At 40.5% G+C, this 23,817-nt stretch overlaps 1 protein-coding gene across 1 annotated transcript in view; it reads right to left on the bottom strand.

Moving 5' to 3' along the window:
* Positions 1-23,817, bottom strand: part of CFAP47 (cilia and flagella associated protein 47) — a 572,366-nt gene that overhangs the window by 101,322 nt on the left and 447,227 nt on the right. The window contains exon 57 of the mRNA XM_040424993.1: positions 19,346-19,502. Coding sequence (XP_040280927.1) covers positions 19,346-19,502 — 157 coding nt within the window. The remainder of the gene's footprint in view (positions 1-19,345; positions 19,503-23,817) is intronic.

The following is a 23,817-nucleotide window of genomic DNA, read 5'->3' as shown; positions in this document are numbered from 1 at the left end:
TTAAAAAATAATTTCATGAATACATTGTATACATAAAAATAAATTTGTGCAACATATTTTCATCAATTTTAGGCTTTGTTTGATCAGCAGAAGGCAAAAAGGTAGAAAGCTAAAATTAAAAACAAAGGGGGATATTTACTCCTAGCAAGCAATCAGATTGCACCTTTCATTTCCCAAAGGAGCTCTTAAAAGTATAATGTGGAATCTGATTGGTTGCTATGGGCAAAAAAGCCAGTTTACACCAGTTTTGATAAATCTCCTCCAAAGTCTCTACATAGCAGTCAAATTGCGTAGTCTGGACTTTCTCTTCACCGGCTGCCAGACCGCACTTCCAAATCTATTATTCTTCATCTATTATTATTATTATCTTATTAATAATAACTATAATAATAATAACTTGTAGGAGGGAAAAAAATGCAAGGAACACTAACCTACAGTGTCAGACTGAAGTTCCTTGGGGCCACCATAGGAAATGATCCTGAGGGAGCAGCCTCATAGACTGCAAAGGGCCCTTGGGCAAGAAAATTATTTGGGGCCCTTTTATGTAACAGCTGGTTTGTTGAGAGTGAGGAACTTATGGTAGAGCAGCTTTATGACAAGTTGTTTAATGATGTACAGAGTTCTCTTGCAGATTATAATCCACCACTAACAGCTATAACAATACTTCCAGAGAGCTTTACATGCCATGAAGTAGAAATCAGGATGTATTGGCTTTGCCTTGATAAGATGATGGTATATCGCGTTTCCTTCTTGGCTGCTGTGCAGTTGCACATATGGTATGTCCACCTTGGATCTTATTTTAAAGTTAGCGTCAGCTATTTAATGAGGGTTTTTTTATTGTGTCAGAACTTGAACCCAATAAATAATCCTCTGGTACTCTGTTGGGCTAGCTTGACCCTTCTAACCAGAAATGAACTGGATAATTTTTGTTCAGCTACAGCTTATAATAGGTAACAGCAGTAACCTCTAGTGTTTGAAATGTAGTTTATACAATATTTTTTTCTTTTACATTAGATCTCTGAATCTTCAACATCTTTATAAAAGTTTGGTAATGTGGAAAATCTGGCTGAAATTCTGAGATTCTAGGTACGCATCCAGTGATGGTATCATCTGAGGTTGAAATAACCATGGACTTTAACCTTAATCTTAGTGTTGGGTTACATGACACTACATAACTGAGCTGATAAGCCTCTTTTTATTTGCAGTGACACTAAGAATTACATTCTGGATCAACAGTGCAACATGGGCAATATACACAAAACAAATCCTTAGGGCTTAAAGGGGTTTTGTCTCATCAGAGACAATGGAGGCATATGCCCCCATTGTCTTATAGGTGTGGGTCCCACTGCTGAGACCTGCACCTATACCAAGAACGGAGCCCCGAAAGTGGTGGAGGATGCACTGCGCATGAGCAGCTGCCCTCTATTCATTTTCTATAGGGCCTCCGAAAATGGCCGAGCGCTGGCTCGGCTATTTCTGTCGAGCCCATAGAAGTGATTGGGGGGCGGTGGCCAGCCATGCACAGTGTGCTCCCATTCACTTTTATGGGGAGCACGCTTGGTGGTGGCCGCACTGGAGTCCTCCAGCCACCACATTGCTGAGTTTCGTTCCCGATATAGGTACGGGTCTCAGCATTGGGACTTGCACCTATAAGACAATGGGGGCATATCCTAGCAATATGCCCCCAATGTGTGAGATGAGACAATCCCTTTAAGTTTACACACTGTAGAGGATATTTGCAGCAGTTATGGGTCAGTGAAAAAGGGAGGCTCCAGATCTATTTCAGATCATGAAACAGGGAAATTACTGCCTTCATTCTCACCAGAATCATATGGAAATTTGGGGAAGAGGCAAACAATTATTTGGAGGGCACATTATTTGATATTTTTTTAAATAGCTTTAGTGTGAGCAGCGCGATGACTTGGTGGTTAGCCCTGTTGCCTTCAAATGCTGGGGTCGTGGGTTTGACTAAAGATAATTCCTTCATGGAGATTTTATGTTCTCCCTATGTTTGCATGGGTTGTCTCCCACACTCCTACAAGCAAATTGGTTCAACTGGAATTAATTCTGGAGATGCAGCTGACACATGGGCCATGTATACTGGGGTGATCAAAGTCATGTGAATCAGCCCTACGTAAACGTGCTGCCGATCACTCATTGGACAAGCAAAATGCTTGTAGCCATCACTTACCCTCACAAAGAGGAGATGATTGCTACACGTAAATGCTGCTCTTTACCTCCACTGATGAGCAGACAATTATCGGAAAGGAGCGGTCCTTTCCTGGTAATTGCCAGCTCAATCAGGCAGTGTAAATCTGCCTTTAGGCTCTGAGCCCCAAAAAAGGATAGGGCCTGACAAGAGTGCCAATCTTTGTACAGCTACTCAAAAATGCAAGTGCTACAGTATATAAATAAAATATATAAATAAAATAATATAATAAAATGTCAATGTAAGTGTTAGGCAAAGCAGTAAAGATAACAAAGATATAAAACTGAAGAAAATTATTTTAAAAAATGCAACCAAAAACAGATGTATATTCATAGGTGACATCTATTATAAATAATGACATATTAATAACACTGTACAGTGTATTTTAAAGCACACAAATGAAGAGCATCTTACGGACAGAGAAACTCTCACAAGTTTATAGACATTTCAAACAGGATTGAAACTAGGCATGGCTGCCTGAAGGTGCCACAGCTGCTTTTGCACACACTGAACTGCAGGATTTGTGGGATGTAAAAAGCTGGGTAATTTTCTTTCAGTGCTATATGTTACTATTGTTATTACATTTACATTAACTGGGCAGAAAGCAAAAAGTTTCTCAACAAAAAAACACTTTTAAATGACCTCTATTTTTAATCAGTTCTTGCTATGCAGGGAAACAGTTGCATCCGCACTGCCTGCCATTTATTTATGCCCAAGTATGCAGGCTTTTCAATCCATATGTAGGAAGAATAGTGTCTTAGCAGATGTTGCTCCAAAATCTATTAGAGGAAAGTAAGAGTGAGAGTCTGGTAACACAAGCCTTAGGACTTCCCGCTGGAAAAATTAGTTCAGGGTAGTTTAGCACATTTTTGCTGGAAGCTAAGGAGAAATTAAATTAAATTAAACACTGTGGGTGAAAAGTTCAGGCCTTGGTTTAACCCCTATTATTTATCCCATCTTTTCTAAAATAAAACACCATTTGAAGGGAAATAGTGTAAGTGTATACTCAAGCAATACAGTATGTCATAATTTGAGTGGATCCAGAAGCTAATCTTACAGTAAAACCAGATAAAAAACTGTGCAAATTTCACTAATCTGAGAGTGGGAACTGAGCTTGGTTTGAATATATCATGATACAGTGAAAGAGTAATATTAGCCATATTTTCTTTTGGGATGGTTTCACACACAACATTTTTTGAAAAACACAGCAATTTTTTGCCATTGCAGTTCTTGGTGCAGCTTTTCATGCAGTTTATGGAGCTGAAGACAGAACAGAATTCACAAGAAATTGTAAATTTAAAGTAAGGACTTATACTTCTTCCTGCTAAAACCACCTCAGGCTTTTGATAAATAAAAAAACTGCAGCTAAAAAAAATGCTGTGTGGTTAGCCATCTTAAAGCTGGTTTAACATCAGCTTAATATCAGTGCCCTTATTATGGCTACAAATGCCTATGGTGCTTTTTGATCACATGTATTAAAAAATATATATATATTATGGGGGCATATAAGGTGACCAAGAACCAGCAATTCTTATATGTATATCTTTTTTTTCTCATGGAGATCACTGTGCAGGATACAGTCATAACTATTATGTTTATGGGTTATTTTAGTATTTTTAATAATAATACATCCCCACTAGGTGATGTGAACATGTGATAATTTGATCACCTGAATAATGCACTGCAATACATCTGTACTGCAATGTATTGTTTCTGTAGAATTATCTTACTAAGCCTCCTTCCTCCTTCTAAAAACTTAGATACCAAGGTCCCTATTTACTATAGCCTTTAAAGCAGGCATGCTCAACCTGCGGCCCTCCAGCTGTTGTAAAACTACAACTCCCACCATGCCCTGCTGTAGGCTGATAGCTGTAGGCTGTTCAGGCATGCTGGGAGTTGTAGTTTTGCAACAGCTGGAGGGCCGCAGGTTGAGCATGCCTGCTTTAAAGTGTTAAATGGAGTTATCACTGATCCTAGCTATTGAGGGTGTCAGCTGTTTAACTCTGCCATCTCATGAAGTGTTTGGAGTGAACACAGCCCTGGGACCACGCTATACAAACTCTGTGCACCTGTGACATACATACTAGGTCTACTTGTTAGACCTTTGTCACAGTAACTCATCAGCACCTATGCCAGTGGAGTGACAGAAAGAGCCTTTTCCCTCTGAAACTACTTAAATGCTATGGTCACTATTGACTGTAGCATTTAAGAGTTTAAATGGCCTGGATCGGATGCAAGGTTGTCAACCATTCAGAAATTATTGGAAAGTCAGTAAAAATTGGAGACTGTTTGTTCATAATAAAAAATAGATTAATGCTACTGTAATTAACCATTTCTTGTCACATACTGTACATGTACAGCACTGTGGGAAGTGAGTTCTGGAAATGCACTGTTCATGCATGGTGCGCTGATTGATCAAAGACCGAGACTGCACTTGCTGAAGCAGTGGCAGGGGCCTGGCTGTTACTAGCATCCAGGCCCCTGCTGTATCCGCTGTAATTGGTGAAGACCACCACATCTAAGGGCTTTAAAAAGGGAGGGAGTTCCCTCTCTCACCCCATCGGCTCCCAGTGACATGATTGCAGTGTGGTGATGGCTGCTATGGCAGCCCAAGGCCTTGAAAAAGCCTCAGGGGCTGCCAGCCATGAAAGCCCAAGAGGTGCAGCCTCCAGGATGGGTCAATGTAAAACTGACGCTTCAGTTTAGTACAACACAGCGTGTATTGAACTGTATTGAAATAGGGATCAGACCCTCAAAATATGAAGTCCCATAGTGGGGCAAAAATAAAAAATATAAAAACAAAAGAAGTGTTTAATAAAAAAATTAAAATAAAAGTTTCAATCAAAAAACAGCCTTTCCCCTTATTAAACCATTTACACTCACAATAATAAAATATAGACATATTAAATATTGCCACATCCATAACGACCAATTCTATAAAAATATCACATGATCTACCCCTTCAAATGAACATTGCGAAAAATAAATAAAAATTATGCCATAAGAGCAATTTTTTGTCATCTTGCTTTACAAAAAGCATAATATCGAGTGATTAAAAAAATCACATGTACCCCAAAATGATACCAAGCAAAATGTCATCCCATAAAAAAAAATCAAGCCCCCACACAAGACCATCACCAGAAAAAATAAATAAAAATATGGCTCTCAGAAAATGGCAAAAAAATGATTTTTTCTTTTCAAAATGTTTTATTGTGTAAAACTGACTAAAACAAAAAATATACCTATTAGATATCACAGTGTCCATAACAACATACTCTATAAAAATATCACATGATCTACCCCATCAGGTGAAAGCTGCAAAAAAAAAATAAACAAAAACAATGCCAGAACAGCTGTTTTTTGTCACACCGCTTCCCAAAAATTTTAATATCAACCAATTAAAAATTAGTATGTACCACACAATGGTACCAATGAAAATATTAACTCCTTCCACAAAATAAACAAGCCCTCAATAGAGATGAGCGAATCAAATCAGAAGAAGTGGAATTCGATCCGAATTTAAAGAAAAATTCAATTCACAAAGAATGCGAATTTCCTTGTGCTTCGTGGTAACGAATCTAAATTTTTCCTAAAATGGCGGCTACAATGCAGCTACACGTGTGAGGACATGGGGCAAGGAACTCTGGGAAGGCGGGCTGACCCATAATACCATGCATGCAGCCAATCAGCAGCCAGTCAGCCCTTTGATGTCACAGCCCTATAAATCTTAGAGTCAGACATTTTCCAGTGTTGTGAGTGCAGGGACAGACGTGAGAAGGCGCTACGGACAGCAATAGGAAAAACCTCATTGTGAAAAAAAAAAATGAAAAAACGATTTCTAAGGGCAGGGAAAGGATAGGGAGGAATCATTTCACAGCATCTTAGTGCAAGGAGAGACATCTGAAGTCTCTAGGGACAGTGCTATAAAAACCTCATTGTGAAAAACATAAGCGATTTACAAGTGTAGAGAAACATTATTTGGGGATCCAAAACGCCATTATACAGCTCTGGCATTCCAGCAATTTGTTCTTGTTATTGGGGTGCAAGTGCTATGTTGAAAAGCCTTTAGTGGCTTATATCTGTGGAAAGAGAAAAATATATACGCATTTCACTTCTGCAGTTATTTGTGTTAAAAGAGTTTAGTGGCCTATTTCAGTACAAAAAGGAAAAATATATACGCATTTTACGTCTGCAGTTATATGTGGTGAAAGCGTTCAGTGTCCTATTTCAGTACAAAAAGGAAAAAAATATACGCACTTCACTGTTGCATTTATTTGTGGTGAAAGAATTTAGTGGCCTATTTCAGTAAAAAAAAGGAAAAATATATACGCATTTCACTTCTGCAGTTATATGTGGTGAAAGCGTTCAGTGTCCTATTTCAGTACAAAAAGGAACAATATATACACACTTCAATGGTGCAATTATTTCAGCTAAAAGCGTTTAGTGGCCTATTTCAGTACAAAAAGAAAAATATATTCTTTGTTCACTTCTGCAGTTATATGTGTTGAAAGCGTTTATTGGCTTATTTCAGTACAGAGAAAAAAAATATGCCATTTAAAGCCATTTTTTTTTCTCTGCTTGGTTAAGGGGAGTGGCTTGTGATTCCAGGTGCTATTAATTGCACCACTCTCCAGAGCTTTCTCTACCTGAAGCTTGCTGTACTAAGTGGGCTGATGAATAAGTGGAGTTAAAGAATCAAAATTTAAGACAAGGAGCAAGAAACTAAGGATTCATAGATTTTCCTTGTGTGTTGTTGGCTTGATTCTAGCTAGTTCTCCAACTGCAGCAGACAGGGTCTAAATCTTAACTCATATTTACTGTTTTCCTTCTTTACTGTTCATCCCCATTTAAACATGTGCTCCATGGACAATGCTACTAAGTGTGTGTCCTGTGCAATGTATGAGCGCCTTGAAGAGCATGAATACATTTGCACTAGTTGCAATCATGTTGCATATTTGGAAGCCCAGATCTTGGATCTAAATAAGCACTTAGGGGCATTGCATACCTGGAGAGAGGCTAAGGCTGGGTTCACACGGTGCGTTGCGGCAACATGCGCGATTTTTCACCGCGAGTGCAAAGCGTTTTAATGCGTTTTGCACGCGCGTGAGAAAATCGGCATGTTTGGTACCCAGACCCGAACCCAGACTTCTTCACAGAAGTTCAGGTTTGGGTTCAGTATTCTGTAAATTTTATTATTTTCCCTTATAACATGGTTATAAGGGAAAATAATAGCATTCTTTAAAACAGAATGCTTAGTAGAAGGTCAATTGAGAGTTAAAAAAAATATATAAATTAACTCACCTCCTCCAATTGATCGCGTAGCTGCCGATCTCCTGTTCTTTCTTCAGGACCTGTCAAAGGACCTGTGGTGACGTCACTGAGCTCATCACATGGTCCATCACCATGGTGATGGATCATGTGATTTATCATGTGATGAGCACAGTGATGTCACCACAGGTCCTTTGACAGGTCCTGAAGAAAGAACAGGAGACCCGCAGTTACGCGATCAATTGGAGGAGGTGAGTTAATTTTTATTTATTTTTTTAACCCTCAATTGACCTTCTACTAAGCATTCTGTAATAAAGAATGCTATTATTTTCCCTTATAACCATATTATAAGGGAAAATAATACAGTGAATAGACTTTCATCCTAGCAACCATGCGTGAAAATCACACCGCATCCGCACTTGCTTGCGGATGCTTGCGATTTTCACGCAGCCCCATTCACTTCTATGGGGCCTGCGTTGCGCGAAAAACGCACAATATACAGCATGCTGCGTGAAAATCACCGCTCACGTGCACGTCCCCATAGAAATGAATGGGTCCGGATTCAGTGCGGGTGCAATGCGTTTACCTCACGCATTGCACCTGCGTGGAAATCTCGCCTGTGTAAAAGGTGCCTTAGACCTTACTGTGCAGGCACTGACTTACTAGTAGTAGGTATTCCTATGCAGCAGCAGTCTCATATTTGTTTTTTTTTAGTAACTGGCCATGCAGCTCTATAGAGTAGTGGTTAACATTCTGGGCTGTAATGTAGAAGGTTGTGAGTTTGAATCCCCTCAGAAAACCTTTCAGAAATAGAGGCTAAATTTAATTTAAATATTTTTTTTTAGTAGTTGTAAAAAATGTGTAATTACTAAATATATATAATCATACTTCTGATATATATGAATCCATAATATGTGGGAAACTACTACTGATGTTTTAGCCATAATACATTTACATATATTATAATATATTATATATTCTAAGTAAAAAAAACTTCTATATATGTTTAAATAAAATTTTGCCTCTATTTCTGATGGGATTCAAACTCACAGCCTCCTACATTACAGCTCAGAATGTTAACCACTACACTATAGAGCTACATGGCAAGTTGCAAAAAAAAAAAAATGAGACTTCTGCTGTATAGGAATACTTACTACTAGTAAGTATTCCTATACAGCAGAAGTCTCATATTTCTTTTAATTTTTTAATTTTTAAAGTAACTGGCCATGCTGTTCTATAGTGTAGTGGTTAAGATTCTTGGCTGTAATGTAGAAGGTTGTGAATTCGAATCCCTCCAGAAACTTTTCAGAAATAGAGGCTAAATTAGATTTAAATACACTGGGTGTCCCCAAGCACTGACTCCATATATGGACATAGCTATAAATGGAGTCAGAGCAGGGACTCCTAAGCCGAACTAGAGTTCTGACACCCTCCCCTCTTCAGAGCAGGGGGTGCCCGATTTAATGCTCAGGTTCTCCCATTGACTTCCATTGTGCTCAGGTGCTCTGTATAGCACCCGAGCATCGAGAAGTGTTCTACTCGAGCACACAAGCACTTTGGTGCTCGACCAACACTACCCCTAACATCACAGAGGAGATAGAAACGCAACTGTATAACCAAATAGAGCGGGCTGCACTAGCTCGTACAGTGGTCATAATGGGAGATTTTAACTTCCCAGACATTGACTGGGGACATGATTCTGCCTCAACCGCAAAGGAGAGAAGATTCCTCAACTTGCTGCAGGACCACTTTATGGGCCAGTTTGTAGAAGCTCCCACTAGGGGCAATGCTCTGTTGGATCTGGTAATCTCTAATGATGCAGAGCGTGTTGGAAATGTTACTGTTCGAGAAACACTAGGTAATAGTGACCATAATATAATTATATTCCCACTAAACTATAAGAAGCAAACTCTGTCAGGCAGAGCAAAGACACTAAATTTCAAAAAGTCTAATTTCCCTGGGTTGAGGGCAGCATTTCAGGGCATAGACTGGGTGCAGCTACTGTCACATAATAAGGCCTCTTTCACACGACCGTTGTGTGCACCCGTGGCCGTTGTGCCGTTTTCCGTTTTTTTTCACGGACCCATTGACTTTCAATGGGTCCGTGGAAAAAACGGAAAATGCACCGTTTTGCAGCCGCATCCGAGATCCGTGTTTCCTGGCCGTGAAAAAAATATGACCTGTCCTATTTTTTTCACGGCCAACGGTTCACGGACCCATTCAAGTCAATGGGTCCGTGAAAGAACACGGATGCACACAAGATTGGCATCCGTGTCCGTGATCCGTGGCCGTAGGTTACTTTTTATACAGACGGATCCGAAGTTCCGTCTGCATAAAAGCTTTTTCATAGCTGAGTTTTCACTTCGTGAAAACTCAGAACCGACAGTATATTCTAACACACAGGGGTCCCCATGGTGATGGAGACGCTTCTAGTTAGAATACACTACAAACTGTGTACAAGACTGCCCCCTGCTGCCTGGCAGCACCCGATCTCTTACAGGGGGCCGTGATCAGCACAATTAACCCCTTCAGGTGCGGCACCTGAAGGGGTTAATTGTACTATCATATCCCCCTGTAAGAGATCAGGGCTGCCAGGCAGCAGGGGGCAGACCCTCCCCCCCTCCCCAGTTTGAATATCATTGGTGGCCAGTGCGCCCCCCCCCTCCCTCTATTGTAATTATTCGTTGGTGGCACAGTGTGCGCCCCCCCTCCCTCCCTCTATTGTAATAATTCGTTGGTGGCACAGTGTGCGCCCCCCATCGGCCCCCCCTCCCTCTATAGCATTAACAACATTGGTGGCCAGTGTGCGGCCTCCCATCTCCCCCCTCCCCCCATCATTGGTGGCAGCGGAGTTCCGATCGGAGTCCCAGTTTAATTGCTGGGGCTCCGATCGATAACCATGGCAACCAGGACGCTACTACAGTCCTGGTTGCCATGGTTACTTAGCAATAGTACAATAGTAGAAGATTCATACTTACCTGCTGGTGGCTGCTGCGATGTTCGTGTCCGGCCGGGAGCTCCACCTACTGGCAAGTGACAGGTCTATGCGGCGCATTGCTAAATGATCTGTCACTTACCAGTAGGAGGAGCTCCCGGCAGGACACGAACATCGCAGCTCCCAGGTAAGTATGAATCTTTTACTATTGTACTATTGCTAGTAACCCGCTGCCACCAATCATCGGGGGGGGGGGAGATGGGAGGCCGCACACTGGCCACCAATGTTGTTAATGCTATAGAGGGAGGGGGGCCGATGGGGGGCGCACACTGTGCCACCAACGATTTATTACAATAGAGGGAGGAAGGGGGGGGGGGCGCACACTGTGCCACCAATGAATTATTACAATAGAGGGAGGAAGGGGGGGGCGCACACTGTGCCACCAACGAATTATTACAATAGAGGGAGGAAGGGGGGGGGGGCCGCACTGTGCCACCAACGATTTATTACAATAGAGGAAGGGGGGGGGGCCGCACTGGCCACCAATGATATTCAAACTGGGGAGGGGGGGGGGTCTGCCCCCTGCTGCCTGGCAGCCCTGATCTCTTACAGGGGGATATGATAGTACAATTAACCCCTTCAGGTGCGGCACCTGAGGGGTTAATTGTGCTGATCACGGCCCCCTGTAAGAGGTCGGATGCTGCTAGGCAGCAGGGGGCAGTCATTTACACAGTTTGTAGTATATTCTAACTATAAGCGTCCCCATCACCATGGGAACGCCTCTGTGTTAGAATATACTGTCGGAAATGAGGTTTCACGATCTAACTCATATCCGACAGTATATTCTAACATAGAGGCGTTCCCATGGTGATGGGGACGCTTCAAGTTAAAATATACCATCGGATTGGAGAAAACTCCGATCCGATGGTATAAAAGGGACTCCTGACTTTACATTGAAAGTCAATAGGGACGGATCCGTTTGAAATGGCACCATATTGTGTCAACATCAAACGGATCCGTCCCCATTGACTTGCATTGTAATTCAGGACGGATCCGTTTGGCTCCGCACGGCCAGGCGGACACTAAAACGACATTTTTTCATGTCCGTGGATCCTCCAAAAATCAAGGAAGACCCACGGACGAAAAAACGGTCACGGATCACGGAAAAACGGGACCCCGTTTTGCGGACCGTGAAAATATACTGTCGTGTGCAATAAGCCTAATACTGAGGATAAATGGGAGAGCTTAAAATCTACATTGAGTAATTGCACTAACAAATGTATTCCTTTAGGTAACAAGTATAAACGGCCAAAATTAACCCCCCCCACACACACACACACACACACACACAAATTTGAGGGGTCAGCTGGAGCATTTAAAGATTACAAAGGGCTTAATAAAATCTGTAAAAAGGACATAAAATTATCAAAAATACAAAACGAACATCAGGTAGCAAAAGAGAGCAAAACAAATCCCCAAAAATTCTTTAAATATATAAATGCTAAAAAACCTAGGTCTGAGCAGGTAGCTCCACTAAATAATGGTAAAGGGGGGGTAGTCACTGAAGATAAGGAAAAGGCATTTTTTAAATGTTTTTTTAGCTCTGTATATACAAAAGAAGAGAAAGGAGCTGATATCTGTGGTGCTGGGGCTGTTAGTACATCCAGTAATATACTCAATTGGCTAACTATAGATATGGTCCAAGACAAGTTAAATAGGGTAAATGTGAACAAGGCTCCGGGTCCAGATGTATTACACCTAAGAGTGCTTAGAGAGCTCAGTTCAGTCATTGCTGTGCCCCTATTTATACATTTTAAGATTCTCTAGGTTCTGGTACAGTGCCAAATGATTGGCGCAAGGCAAACGTGGTGCCCATATTTAAAAAATTACCAAGGTCCTTCACAGGTAATTAGTTTAACTTCTGTTGTGGGAAAATGTTTGAAGGACTCTTAAGGGAGTATATACAGGAGTATGAGACTATAAATAATATTATAAGTGATAACCAACATGGGTTTACCAAGGACAGAAGTTGTCAGACTAACCTTATTTGTTTTTATGAGGAGGTGAGTAGTAGCCTGGACAGAAGGGCAGCTGTGGATGTAGTGTTTGTGGAGTTTGCAAACACTTTTGATACTGTCCCTCATAGACGTTTAATAGGTAAAGTAAGGTCTATAGGCTTGGAAAGTATAGTTTGTAATTGGATTGAAAACTGGCTGAAGGACCGTGTCCAGAGAGTTGTGGTCAATGATTCCTATTCAGAATGGTCCCAGGTTATAAGTGGTGTACCCCAAGGTTCAGTGCTGGGCCCTTTATTATTTAATTAATTTATTAATGATATCAAGGACGAGATTAATAGCACCATTTCTATTTTTGCAGATGATACTAAGCTATGTAGAACTGTACAGTCTATGGATGATGTCCATATACTACAAGCTGACTTCAACAATCTGAGTAATTGGGCATCAACTTGGCAAATGAGGTTCAATGTGGACAAATGTAAGGTTATGCATCTTGGTAGTAATAATCTCTGTGCTTCAGATATCCTAGGTGATGTAACACTCGGAGAGTCACTTATAGAGAAGGATTTGGGTGTCCTTGTGGATGGTAGATTAAATTACAGCATATATGTCAATAGGCTGCTTCTAAGGCCACCAGGATATTGTCATGCATTAAAAAGGCATGGACTCGTGGGGCAGGGATGTAATGCTACCACTTTACAAAGCGTTGGTGCGGCCTCATCTGGAATATGCAGTTCAGTTCTGGGCACCAGTCCATAGAAAGGATGCACTACAGCTGGAAAAAGTACAGAGGAGAGGGACTAAAATGATAAGGATGATGGAGGGTCTTAGTTATGAAGAAAGATTAAAATAATTTATTTAGTCTTGATAGGAGACATCTAAGGGGGAACATGATTAACCTATACAAATATATAAATGAGCCATACAAAAAAAAAAAGAAAAACTGTTCCATGTAAAATGCGTTAAAAAGACAAGGGGGCACTGCCTCTGATTGGAGAGGAAAAAGTTCAGTCTCCGGAAGCGTCAAAGCTTCTTTACTGTAAGAACTGTGAGGCTGTGGAATAGACTTCCTCAGGACGTGGTCACAGCAGGAACAGTGGACAGTTTTAAAAAGGGTTTAGATGAATTCTTAAAAGTAAACAACATTAATGCTTATGAAAACGTGTAGAAATCTGAGTCTCAATTCCTTCTGGGATTCGAATCCCCACCTATCCCTATCCCTTGGTTGAACTTGATGGACTTACAGTATGTCTTTTTTCAACTGTATTAACTATGCAATTTACTGGTGCAATTATTTCTGCTAAAAGTTTTTAGTGGCCTACTTCAGTACAAAAAGAAAAATATATTCTCAGTTTACTTCTGCAGTTGTATATGTATTGAAAATGTTTATTGGCATACTTCAGTACAGAAAGAAAAATATATACGCACTTCACTGGTGCATTTATTTCTGCTAAAAGCTTTTACTGGCCTATTTCACTACAAAAAATATATATATTCTCAGTTTACTTCTGCAGTTATATGTGTTGAAAGCGTTTAGTGGCCTATTTCAGTACAGAAAGAAAAATATATACGCACTTCACTACATAGTAACATAGTCCATAAGGCCGAAAAAATACATTTGTCCATCCTGTTATCCTGGTGCAGTTATTTGTGGAGAAAGCGTTTAGTGGCCTATTTCAGTACAGAGAGAAAAAAATATACGCACTTCATTGGTGCACTTTATTTATAGAAAAAGCGTTTAGTGGCCTATTTCAGTACGAAAAAAAAAATATATGCACTACACTAGTGCATTTATTTCTGGCAAAAGCGTATAGTGGCCAATTTCAGTACAGAAAGAAAAAAATATATTCTCAGTTCACTTTGGTGGTTATATGTGTTAAAAGCATTTTGTGGCCTATTTAATTACAAAAAGAAAAATATATTCTCAGTTTACTTCTGCGGTTATATGTGTTGAAAGTGTTTAGTGGCCTATTTCAGTACAAAAAGAAACATATATTCTCAGTTCACGTCGGCGGTTATATGTGTTGAAAGCATTTAGTGGCCTATTTCAGTACAAAAAGAAAAATATATTCTCAGTTCACGTCGGCGGTTATATGTGTTGAAAGCATGGCTGGGAGTCAGCAGGATGGCAGCAGTGGAAGGTCGGGAGCCAAACCTGCCCGGGGTAGACCACCTGCTTCGCCGCAACCTACCTGCCCAGAAAGTAGTGGTGCAGGGGTTAACGGAAGCAGCGGCGGTAGCAGTCAGTGCGGACTGTTGGGTGGAAAATCACCTACTCAGCGGTGTGGCAGTTTTTTGTTAAGCTGCCGGAGGAGGTTAACATGGCCATATGTAGAATATGTGGGCAGAAGGTAAAGTGTGGCCAGGGTGCCAATGTTGGCACCACAGCCCTGCATCAACATATGCAGCGTCACCATATGTGTTATCCTGATGCTGCTGCTGCTACTGCCATCTCCACACTTGGTTACCTTGCCAATCTGTGGTATCCTGATGTTGCTGCTGCTACTGCCATCTCCACACTATGTCAGCTTGCCACCCTGTGGCATTCTGATTCTGCTGCTACTCCCATCTCCACACTGTCACCTTTGCTACTCTGTGGTATCCTCCTGATGCTGCTGCTACTGCCATCTCCACACTATGTCACCTTGCCACTCTGTGGTATCCTGATGCTGCTGATACTGCTATCTCCACACTATGTCACCTTGCCACTCTGGTATCTTGATGCTGCTGCTGTGACTGCCATCTTCACGCTATGCCACCTTGCCACTCTGTGGTATCCTCCTGATGCTGCTGCTGCTGCTACTGCTCTCTCCACACTATGTCACCTTGCCACTCTGTGGTATCCTCCTGATGCTGCTGCTGTCTCCACCTCCAGACTTGATCATTGTGCCACTCTGTGGCCTCATCCCGATTCTGCTGCTGCCGCCACCTCCACACTCTGTCATTGTGCCACTCAGTGGCCTTCTCATACTGCTGCCAATGCCAGACTTTGTCAGTGTGCCAGTCTGTGGCCTGCTGATGCTGCTGCCACCTTCAGACTGTCATTGTGCCACTCTGTGGCCTCCTCATGCTGCTGCCACCTCCACATACTCTCGTCGTCTTGCTACTCTGTGGCCTCCTGATGCTGCCGCCACCTTCAGACTGTCATTGGCCCACTCTGTGGTCTCCTCATGCTGCTGCCAACTCCAGAGTCTGTCATTGTGCTACTCGTAAGCTCCTCATACTGCTGCCAACTCCAGACTCTGTCATTGTGCCGCTCGGTGGACTCCTCATACTGCTGCCAACTCCAGACTCTGTCATTGTGCCACTCAGTGGTCTCCTCATACTGCTGCCATCTCCAGACTCTGTGAGTGTGCCACTCTGTGACCTCCTGATGCTGCCGCCACCTTCAGACTCTGTCATTTTGCCTCTCTGTGGCCTCCTCATGCTGCTGCCACCTCCACAATCTCTCGTCCTCGTGCTACTATGGCCTCCTCATGCTGCTGACACCTACAGACTTTGTAGGTGTGGCAGTTTTTTGTTAAGCTGCTGGAGGAGGTTAACATGGCCATATGTAGAATATGTGGGCAGAAGGTGGCCAGGGTGCCAATTTTGGCACCACAGCCCTGTGTCAACATATGCAGCGTCACCATATGTGGTATCCTGATGCTGCTGCTACTACCGCCATCTCCACACTATGTCACCTTGCCACTCTGTGGTATCCTGATGCTGCTGCTACTGCTACTGCCATCTCCACACTATGTCACCTTGCCACTATTTGGTATCCTGTGGTACACCTCCACACTTTGTCTTCGTGCCACTCTGTGGCCTCCTCATGCTGCTGCCACCTCCACAATCTCTCGTCGTTGTGCTACTCTGTGGCCGCCTCATGCTGCTGCCACCTCCACAATCTTTTGTCATCGTGCCACTCTGTGGCCTCCTGATGCTGCCGCCACCTCCAATCTCAGTCATTGGACGACTTTATGGTCTCCTCATGCCGCTTCCACTTCACCACTATGTCATAGGTCCACTCTGTGGACTTCTCATGCTGTTCCCACCCTTCCCACTTCATGACTGGGCCACTATTTTGCCTTTCGGCCTGGCTGACATCATTTATTTGAACTTTCTTCTTATCTGTCAGAAGGAAGGAAAAATTAGACGCACAACAGATCCGGTCTGTGTAGCAGCTGTAAGGCCTGTATGGTCCCATCCGAATTGGCTTATGATTTGGTAGTCAAAAGCAGGAGTGGGTACAAAACACAGAAGACATGCAAATATTCTATTTACGTGTCATCTCTGTTTTAGATCCACTCCTGGTTTTATTTGGCATTAGCAATACTAATGGATTATTCAGCAAATGCAGACCGAGTGAAGGCGGATGCTCCATAGACAGGATCCATTTTTTGTGGGTTATTGTTCTGACGGATCAAAGCAAGGGCAAATGAATCAGTTACGTCAACACAAACTTGTTGCTGACACCCTGTACACTCTGTCCGGGTGGCTCAACTTGTATACGTATTTAATAGAACAAGTTCTGAAGACATCTATGTGGAATCAGCTAACAACGGTTTAAAAGGAGTGCGCTTCTTCTTGGCGTTAACATCGATTTATAGGTCCATACTTGAGTTATTTGGTCAGTTTTGGCCCTGTGACTGCCCTAATAAGTGAAGTGTGCAGTGATTCTAAGAGCAACGTCTGTCATATGCATGTCATACGGACTCACAGTATTATTTCACTACCAAAGCAGACTCCAAAGCAGACTCCCTATGCATGTTACTACAAGGCACAGTGTTCTATACCACCATAAAGGCCATCAGCAGCCAGTAAATAGCCGTTTGTTAACGTTATTTGCCACAAATATATTCGGATCGAAATAAATTTTTTCCAAAAAATTTGGCGACCCGGCGAATCGAATTTTTGAAAAATTCGCTCATCTCTAGCCCTCACACAAGACCATCACCAGAAAAAAAAATTAAATGCCTGTCAGAAAATGGCAATGTAAAAACATGATTTTTTTCAAAAATGCTTTGTGTAAGGGTGAGGCCACACGGTCAGGTTTCTACATGCAGTTTTGGAAACCAAAACCAAGAGTGGATTAAAAAACCAGGAGAAGTCATATACACCCTTTATACTATTTTTCTTAATTTCTGAGCCCTGTGGTGTGCAACAGCAGTTTACAACCAAATATGGGGTGTTGCCATATTCAGGGGAGAATGGGCAACAAACTGGAGCTGCTTTTTCTCCTGTTATCTCTGAAATGTAGGGCTTCTGCATCATTTTATTCATTATTTCATTTTCACAGCCTTTTATATAAATTCTATGAAATGGCTGCAGGATCAAAGCACTCAGTACAACCCCTTAATAATTTCTTTGATGATTGTAGTTTCCAAAATAAGGTACTTTTTTGGGGGGGTTTATTATAACGGTACTTCAGAGTCTCTTCAAATGTGACATGGCACCTGAAAACCATTCAAGCAAAATCCGCCCTCCAAAAGCACATGTCACTCCTTCCTTTTAGGGCCCTGGATGTGCACATACAGCAGTTTATGGTCACATACTGTATGGGGTGTTTCTGTAAACTGCAGAATCAGGGTAATAAATATTGAGGTTGGCTTCGCTGTTAACCTTTGCTGTGTTATAGGAAAAATAGATTGAAATGGAAAATCTGTAAAAAAAAAAAAACTGAACTTTTGAAATTACACCTCATTTTCCTTTTTAATTCTTGTGGAAAGAGTTAACAAACTTTTTTAATGAGTTTTGAATAATTTAAGAAGTGTATTTTTTTTAAAACTCATTCACTCATGGCTAGTATTTATTATTTAAGCCACACAAAGTGACTTTATAACAGACCTAGTCCTTAAAAAAGTGGGTTTTGGGAATGTTTTTAAAAAAGTAAAAAATCGCTTCTAAGATTCTAAGCCTTCTAATGTCCTAAAAATAATAACATGGCATTTACAAAATGATGCCAACATAAATTGGGCATATGGTGACATATATTGTGTACTATACATATAGTGAATGTGAACTATTTTATGAAGTATCTTAAAAGACAGGACTTTAAATTCAGAAAACAGCAAATTTATCCATTTTTTTAAATAAATAAAGGTAAAACATATCAACTCAAATTTACCATTAACATACAATATGATGTATCATGAGAAATAATTCTCAGCATTTGTTGGTTAAGTAAAAGCATTCAAAAGTTATTACCACATAAAGTGAAAATAAATATTCAGGTTGGCAACCCCAATCAAAGGTTCCTCCAATCCAGGTTAAATCCAGAGCACAGTTGTCATTAGGCATCTGAGACCCTGCTACACCCAGAAGGGGAGACCCTGGCTTTTAAAGCAGTGCCATAAATATGGCATAACAGCCTCTTGACTGTTGTAAAAAAATAATAATAATAAATGAGCAGTCACTAATGGGTTAACTGGAATCAAATTAACAATTACTCTATACAGCTGAGTGCCATTCTGAAATTAAGTAGCTCCAAAGTATTATGTGACATCCAGGCAGTGTACTGAATATACAACACTGCACACTATAAATTAACAATAAACGGATGAAGTACACCAACTCTCCATAAATCAGTGTTACATCCACTTTTTCATCATCAATGACAAGTGAAAAGCCAATACAATTATGGTAACTAATAAATGTGCAGCTTCTGAGTCTAGCTGCCAATGATAATGTCCTTTAACCTTATGGAACCCAGAGTGCTGTGATGAGAACTTTTTCTATTTCTTCGCTATTAATTTTCATTATGATTTTCAGACAGTGAATGTATTGAGATATTCATCATTATTAAATAGTGAAGCACGTTCATTTTCACTCTCATTATTATATGTCTAACCTTTTGCTACTGTGGGCAGAATTTAATGAAATTAATGCATTATAGTTTTGCAAAAAGTTATAGTTTTTAAGAAGGTATGTTACCTGTTAGGATAACATCAACAAGAACATTCTCATTTGTAGGGTTCTTAAAGGAAATGTTGATAGAGGCAAGGCTTCCAACATTGGTGCTAAGGCTTGCTGGTTCCATAGGTTGAGGAATAAGACCTACTCCTGATAAATGGAATGTCCATTCTTCAAGCTATAAAAGGAAAAAAAATATATATATATTTAACATCTGCATTTATGCAAGTAGATAGATACAAACCTACATAGATAGATATCATCCACTTTGCCCTGCTAAAAAACCTATCGAAATAATTAAAATGTACCACAGAACTGTAAAGATTAGAAAAACAGAGCAAAATTGACAACTGCCTCTACTAAACTAGATCCAATCTGATACTAGACGCCATGACATAAAAAACAATTCAACATTTAGAACTTTTCAAAATATATATTTGCCCATAGAGCTCGTGTTGTAGAGATGTTATATAGGGCCTTTAGCAAAGACAGACTGTATGCACTGATACACCGTATGTGTCATTTATAAAGATCTTACATCTGGGGAATGATCAACTGAAGAACTCTGACATGTATACGTAAACCATTTCCACTGATAACACCAAAATCATTAAGAAAATTTAATTTACAATTAAGGCTGGATTTACATGTTCAGATTTTCTTAAGCAGTTTTTGAAGCTAAAACCAGGAGTGGATAAAAAAAAAGCTGACATAGTATCTATCCTTTATACTTACTTTCCCTTTATGATCCACATCTGGTTTTGGCTTCAAAAAGGCATCATAAAACTTGAACATGCAAACCCAAAATGTTAGGACTGATAAGTGCATATTCTGAAGTATAATGCTATAAATATTAGGATTTCTTGGTATTTTTGGAGAAAGTATTTCAGCCTTTGGAATGGCTAATATCAATTACAGCAAAAAAAAAATATATATATTTTCAAATAGAGCAAATAAGCATTACTATGCGAAGCACAACTGAAAGAGATAAAGAGGGTAATCATACAGCCCTGTGATGGCTAACCTCCGGCACTTCAGCTGTGGTGAAACTACAACTCCCAGCATGCTCCATTTATTTCTATAGAGTTTTGAGAACAGCCAAGCAAGACGGCATCTTGGGAGTAGTAGTTTTACCACAGCTGGAGTGATGGAGGTTAGCCATCATGGATATAGCCCATGAAGTCAACTTCTTTTTATGACCTTACAAAGAATCCATGAGTTATGGAACCTATATAAAATTGGTGGTATAGGCCCATATTAGGCTATGGGAGCTGTATTATAGATCAGTATCATAGTCACATCATACATACATTATCTAAGAGCAAGATTGATACTTTTGAATATTTTTATTCTGGGACCTATACTATGTGACATTGTCATTTGATTCTATCTGCATTTTTATAATTTCTATTATATTTTAACTGCATTTTGTGAAGAGATCTATGTATATTATAGCATCATATTGAGTAAAAAGATTAAAACACTCCAATCTGTGGATTCTTTGAAAGCCGTTTCTGTTTGTCTTTAATAAAAAGGACCTGTCACCAATCTAAAAAAGGTGAGATATTTATACAGCGTGGCCCAGAAAACAGTAGCCCACCTCCACCTGATAGTATGACAAGATGAATGAGCAAGAGGATTTTTTCAGGTGATGTGGATTGTTAGCGGACACTCATGTGGACAAGTCTGGGGAACGTGGTGGCCATAGCCCCTTGCTCACAGTTAGCTCACAGTTCAGGAACCCATGCCAGTGAGTTCCATGAGGTGTGGCATGTTCCTCAATCTTGTTGGAAAAAGGAGGACATTGTTTCTTCTGGTGCTATTTGGTTGTCAAACTGTTAAAGATGTCCAGGTAAATTGCAGTATTCACAGTTGATTTGAAGAAATTGGACACACTATTTGTGTTTCTGACAATGCGCACCAAATGCCAATTTTCAGTTTCGTCAAGCGGACAGCAAAACGCTGCAGGCAGCGTTTTGGTGTCGGCCTCCAGAGCGGAATGCATTAGGGCAAAACTGATCCATTTTGGACCGCTTGTGAGAGCCCTGAACGGATCTCACAAATGGAAAGCCAAAATGCTAGTGTGAAAGTAGCCTTTCGCCGCATACAAAACACAGCACAGCCACAACGTGTGGCAGCACTCTTAGGCAGGTGCATTTAATATAGTGGCTGAAGGCTGTGTATATTAGGACACACTCTATACATTCTTAAACAATGAAAAACTATTTTCGCATTTCACTAAGACAATTTTTCCGTTGTAAAAAAAATGCGAGTTACTCATGCGGAATATACAAAAGAAACATCTGGCTAATCTATTACTCTGCACCTTCTAAGATGAACCCTTCTAGAAAGTGATTGCTTTGCAATATGGTTTTCCGTGCCTAAGCTTCTTGTGTCATCACTGTTATCTTTCATAGTCATATGTTTTGATTGAATCATTTTGAACAGATTGCTAATTTAACACTGGTATTGCCCTCTATCTCTATGGCATACACGAGCTTGACATCACACACTGACATGTGAGTTGAATAAAATATTTCATTGGTTCTCAAAAATACAATTAAATGTACAATGTTATAACAAACTTACAAACTACAGTGGCTAGTAACTTTAGTAACTGTCACATCATAAGTGGTTTCACTTAGAGCAGCAGATGTGACATCACAAGTGGGATTTAGTCAAACGACTGTGACAGTACATGAGGTCTTCACATACATCAGTCAGATAAGCTCCAGAGGATTCTAGTCAGAAAAGCTGCTCTGACATCTTAAAAGGCATCACAACTACTTTTATTGTTTTGACAGCCAAACTAGCTTCAGTCACATAATCTGATGCAACGTGTATAGTACTCCATGGTACTCCTGGCGTATCATTATCAATGCACCGGACCTTATAAGAATTTTCAGATCACATTTTCTCTATAATCTGATGCAACATCACAAGTGTGTTAAAGTAAGGTAAACCAATGTGAAATCCCAACCAGTTTCAGTCAGGTAAGTCCAGTAGCCCATATATATGCCAGTAGACGATACACTTAACTATTCTTGAATAGGACCCTCTGCTGACAGTTTCCACGTCTGTGTCATTAGCAATGCGTGTAAGGACCTCTGAAATAAATAACTATATACACATAGGGGGAGATTTATCAAACTAGTGTAAAGTAGAACTGGCTTAGTTGCCCACAGCAACCAATCAGATTCTACCTTTCAGTTTCCAAAGGAGCTGTGAAACATGAAAGGTAGAATCTGATTGGTTGCTAAGGACAACTAAGCCAGTTCTACTTTATACCAGTTTGATAAATCTCCCCCATACTCTTTGTATTATGGACTCATACTGTATGTTGCTTTGAATGATGACTACCAGATCTCTTACCACAGAAAAAAAAACAATAACAAGACGCCATTCAGCTGACTTTTTGGCAACAGGGGCAAATTCCATATTGAGTATCTTCTGAAATGGCCTGCTACACAAGAATTTTCTTAGACAGATTATTTCCTAATCATTATTAAGTGATGTCTTGTTCAGTTACAGTAAAAGCTACTGTATGAGCAACATAGGTAAACTAAAGGGGAAATTGTCACTCCACCTAAAGGTCCTTTCACATGGTCAGGCAATTATCGAGAACAAACCAAAGGTTTCCAATAATTGCCTGATCATCATTGGAGATTAGGACCGTATTTAGGTGCAGCATTCACCTCTAATTTATGAGAACAAGCAATCGCGACAGAGATCACTTATCCCCATAGAACATCATTGTTTCTGGATAGCAGATCTCTGTTTTTTTAGGCAACAGCCAGGATTATCCAATCAAAGAGCATTTGCTTGTTCATCAGGTCATCACCTTAAACAGGCCAATTATCGGAAACAAGCACTTCTACAAACACTGAACCCAGATAATTGGATCAATCATCAGTCAATGTAAGTCTACTCCTAGTCACATACTACAAAACTAGGATCTGTTTCCTGGATCTAGAAGGTGAAATTTAGTTAGTGAAGCAAAAAATTATTCTTTAGAATAAGACACTTTTTCAACAGTCTATAAATACATTCTACAGTTTTATATAGTGGTGTCTGACATGGAGGGCTTTGCCTTTATCTCAAATAATTCACTTCCTAATAGACCTCAGAAATGTAGGTTTCAATGACATTTCAAGTGCAGGTCATAAGAAAATACCAACTCTCAACAACCACAATTGTAACAAGGCCGGCTGTATACAAAAGTGCAGACCTTGAATTCACCTATATCAGTCCCTTTTATCAAAGTTCTAATCAATGGTTCTTTCTCTCTCTCTCTCTCTCTCTCTCTCTCATGGCAATTGCATACAGATTGAAAGCAATGAACATAGGTAAGAGGAATTAAACTTCTCAGAAACTGATTCAAAACTAAACTAGAGACCAAGAAAATGACAAAACAGCAAACTAAATGCAGGCCCCAAAACATACACAACTACAATACAGACAACAGCAAAGCCGTTTAATCACAAATCTCAGGA

This window comes from Bufo bufo, chromosome 3 (genome assembly GCF_905171765.1).
Source record: "Bufo bufo chromosome 3, aBufBuf1.1, whole genome shotgun sequence".
NCBI lineage: Eukaryota > Metazoa > Chordata > Amphibia > Anura > Bufonidae > Bufo > Bufo bufo.
This window is presented reverse-complemented; position numbering and strand designations above follow the sequence as displayed.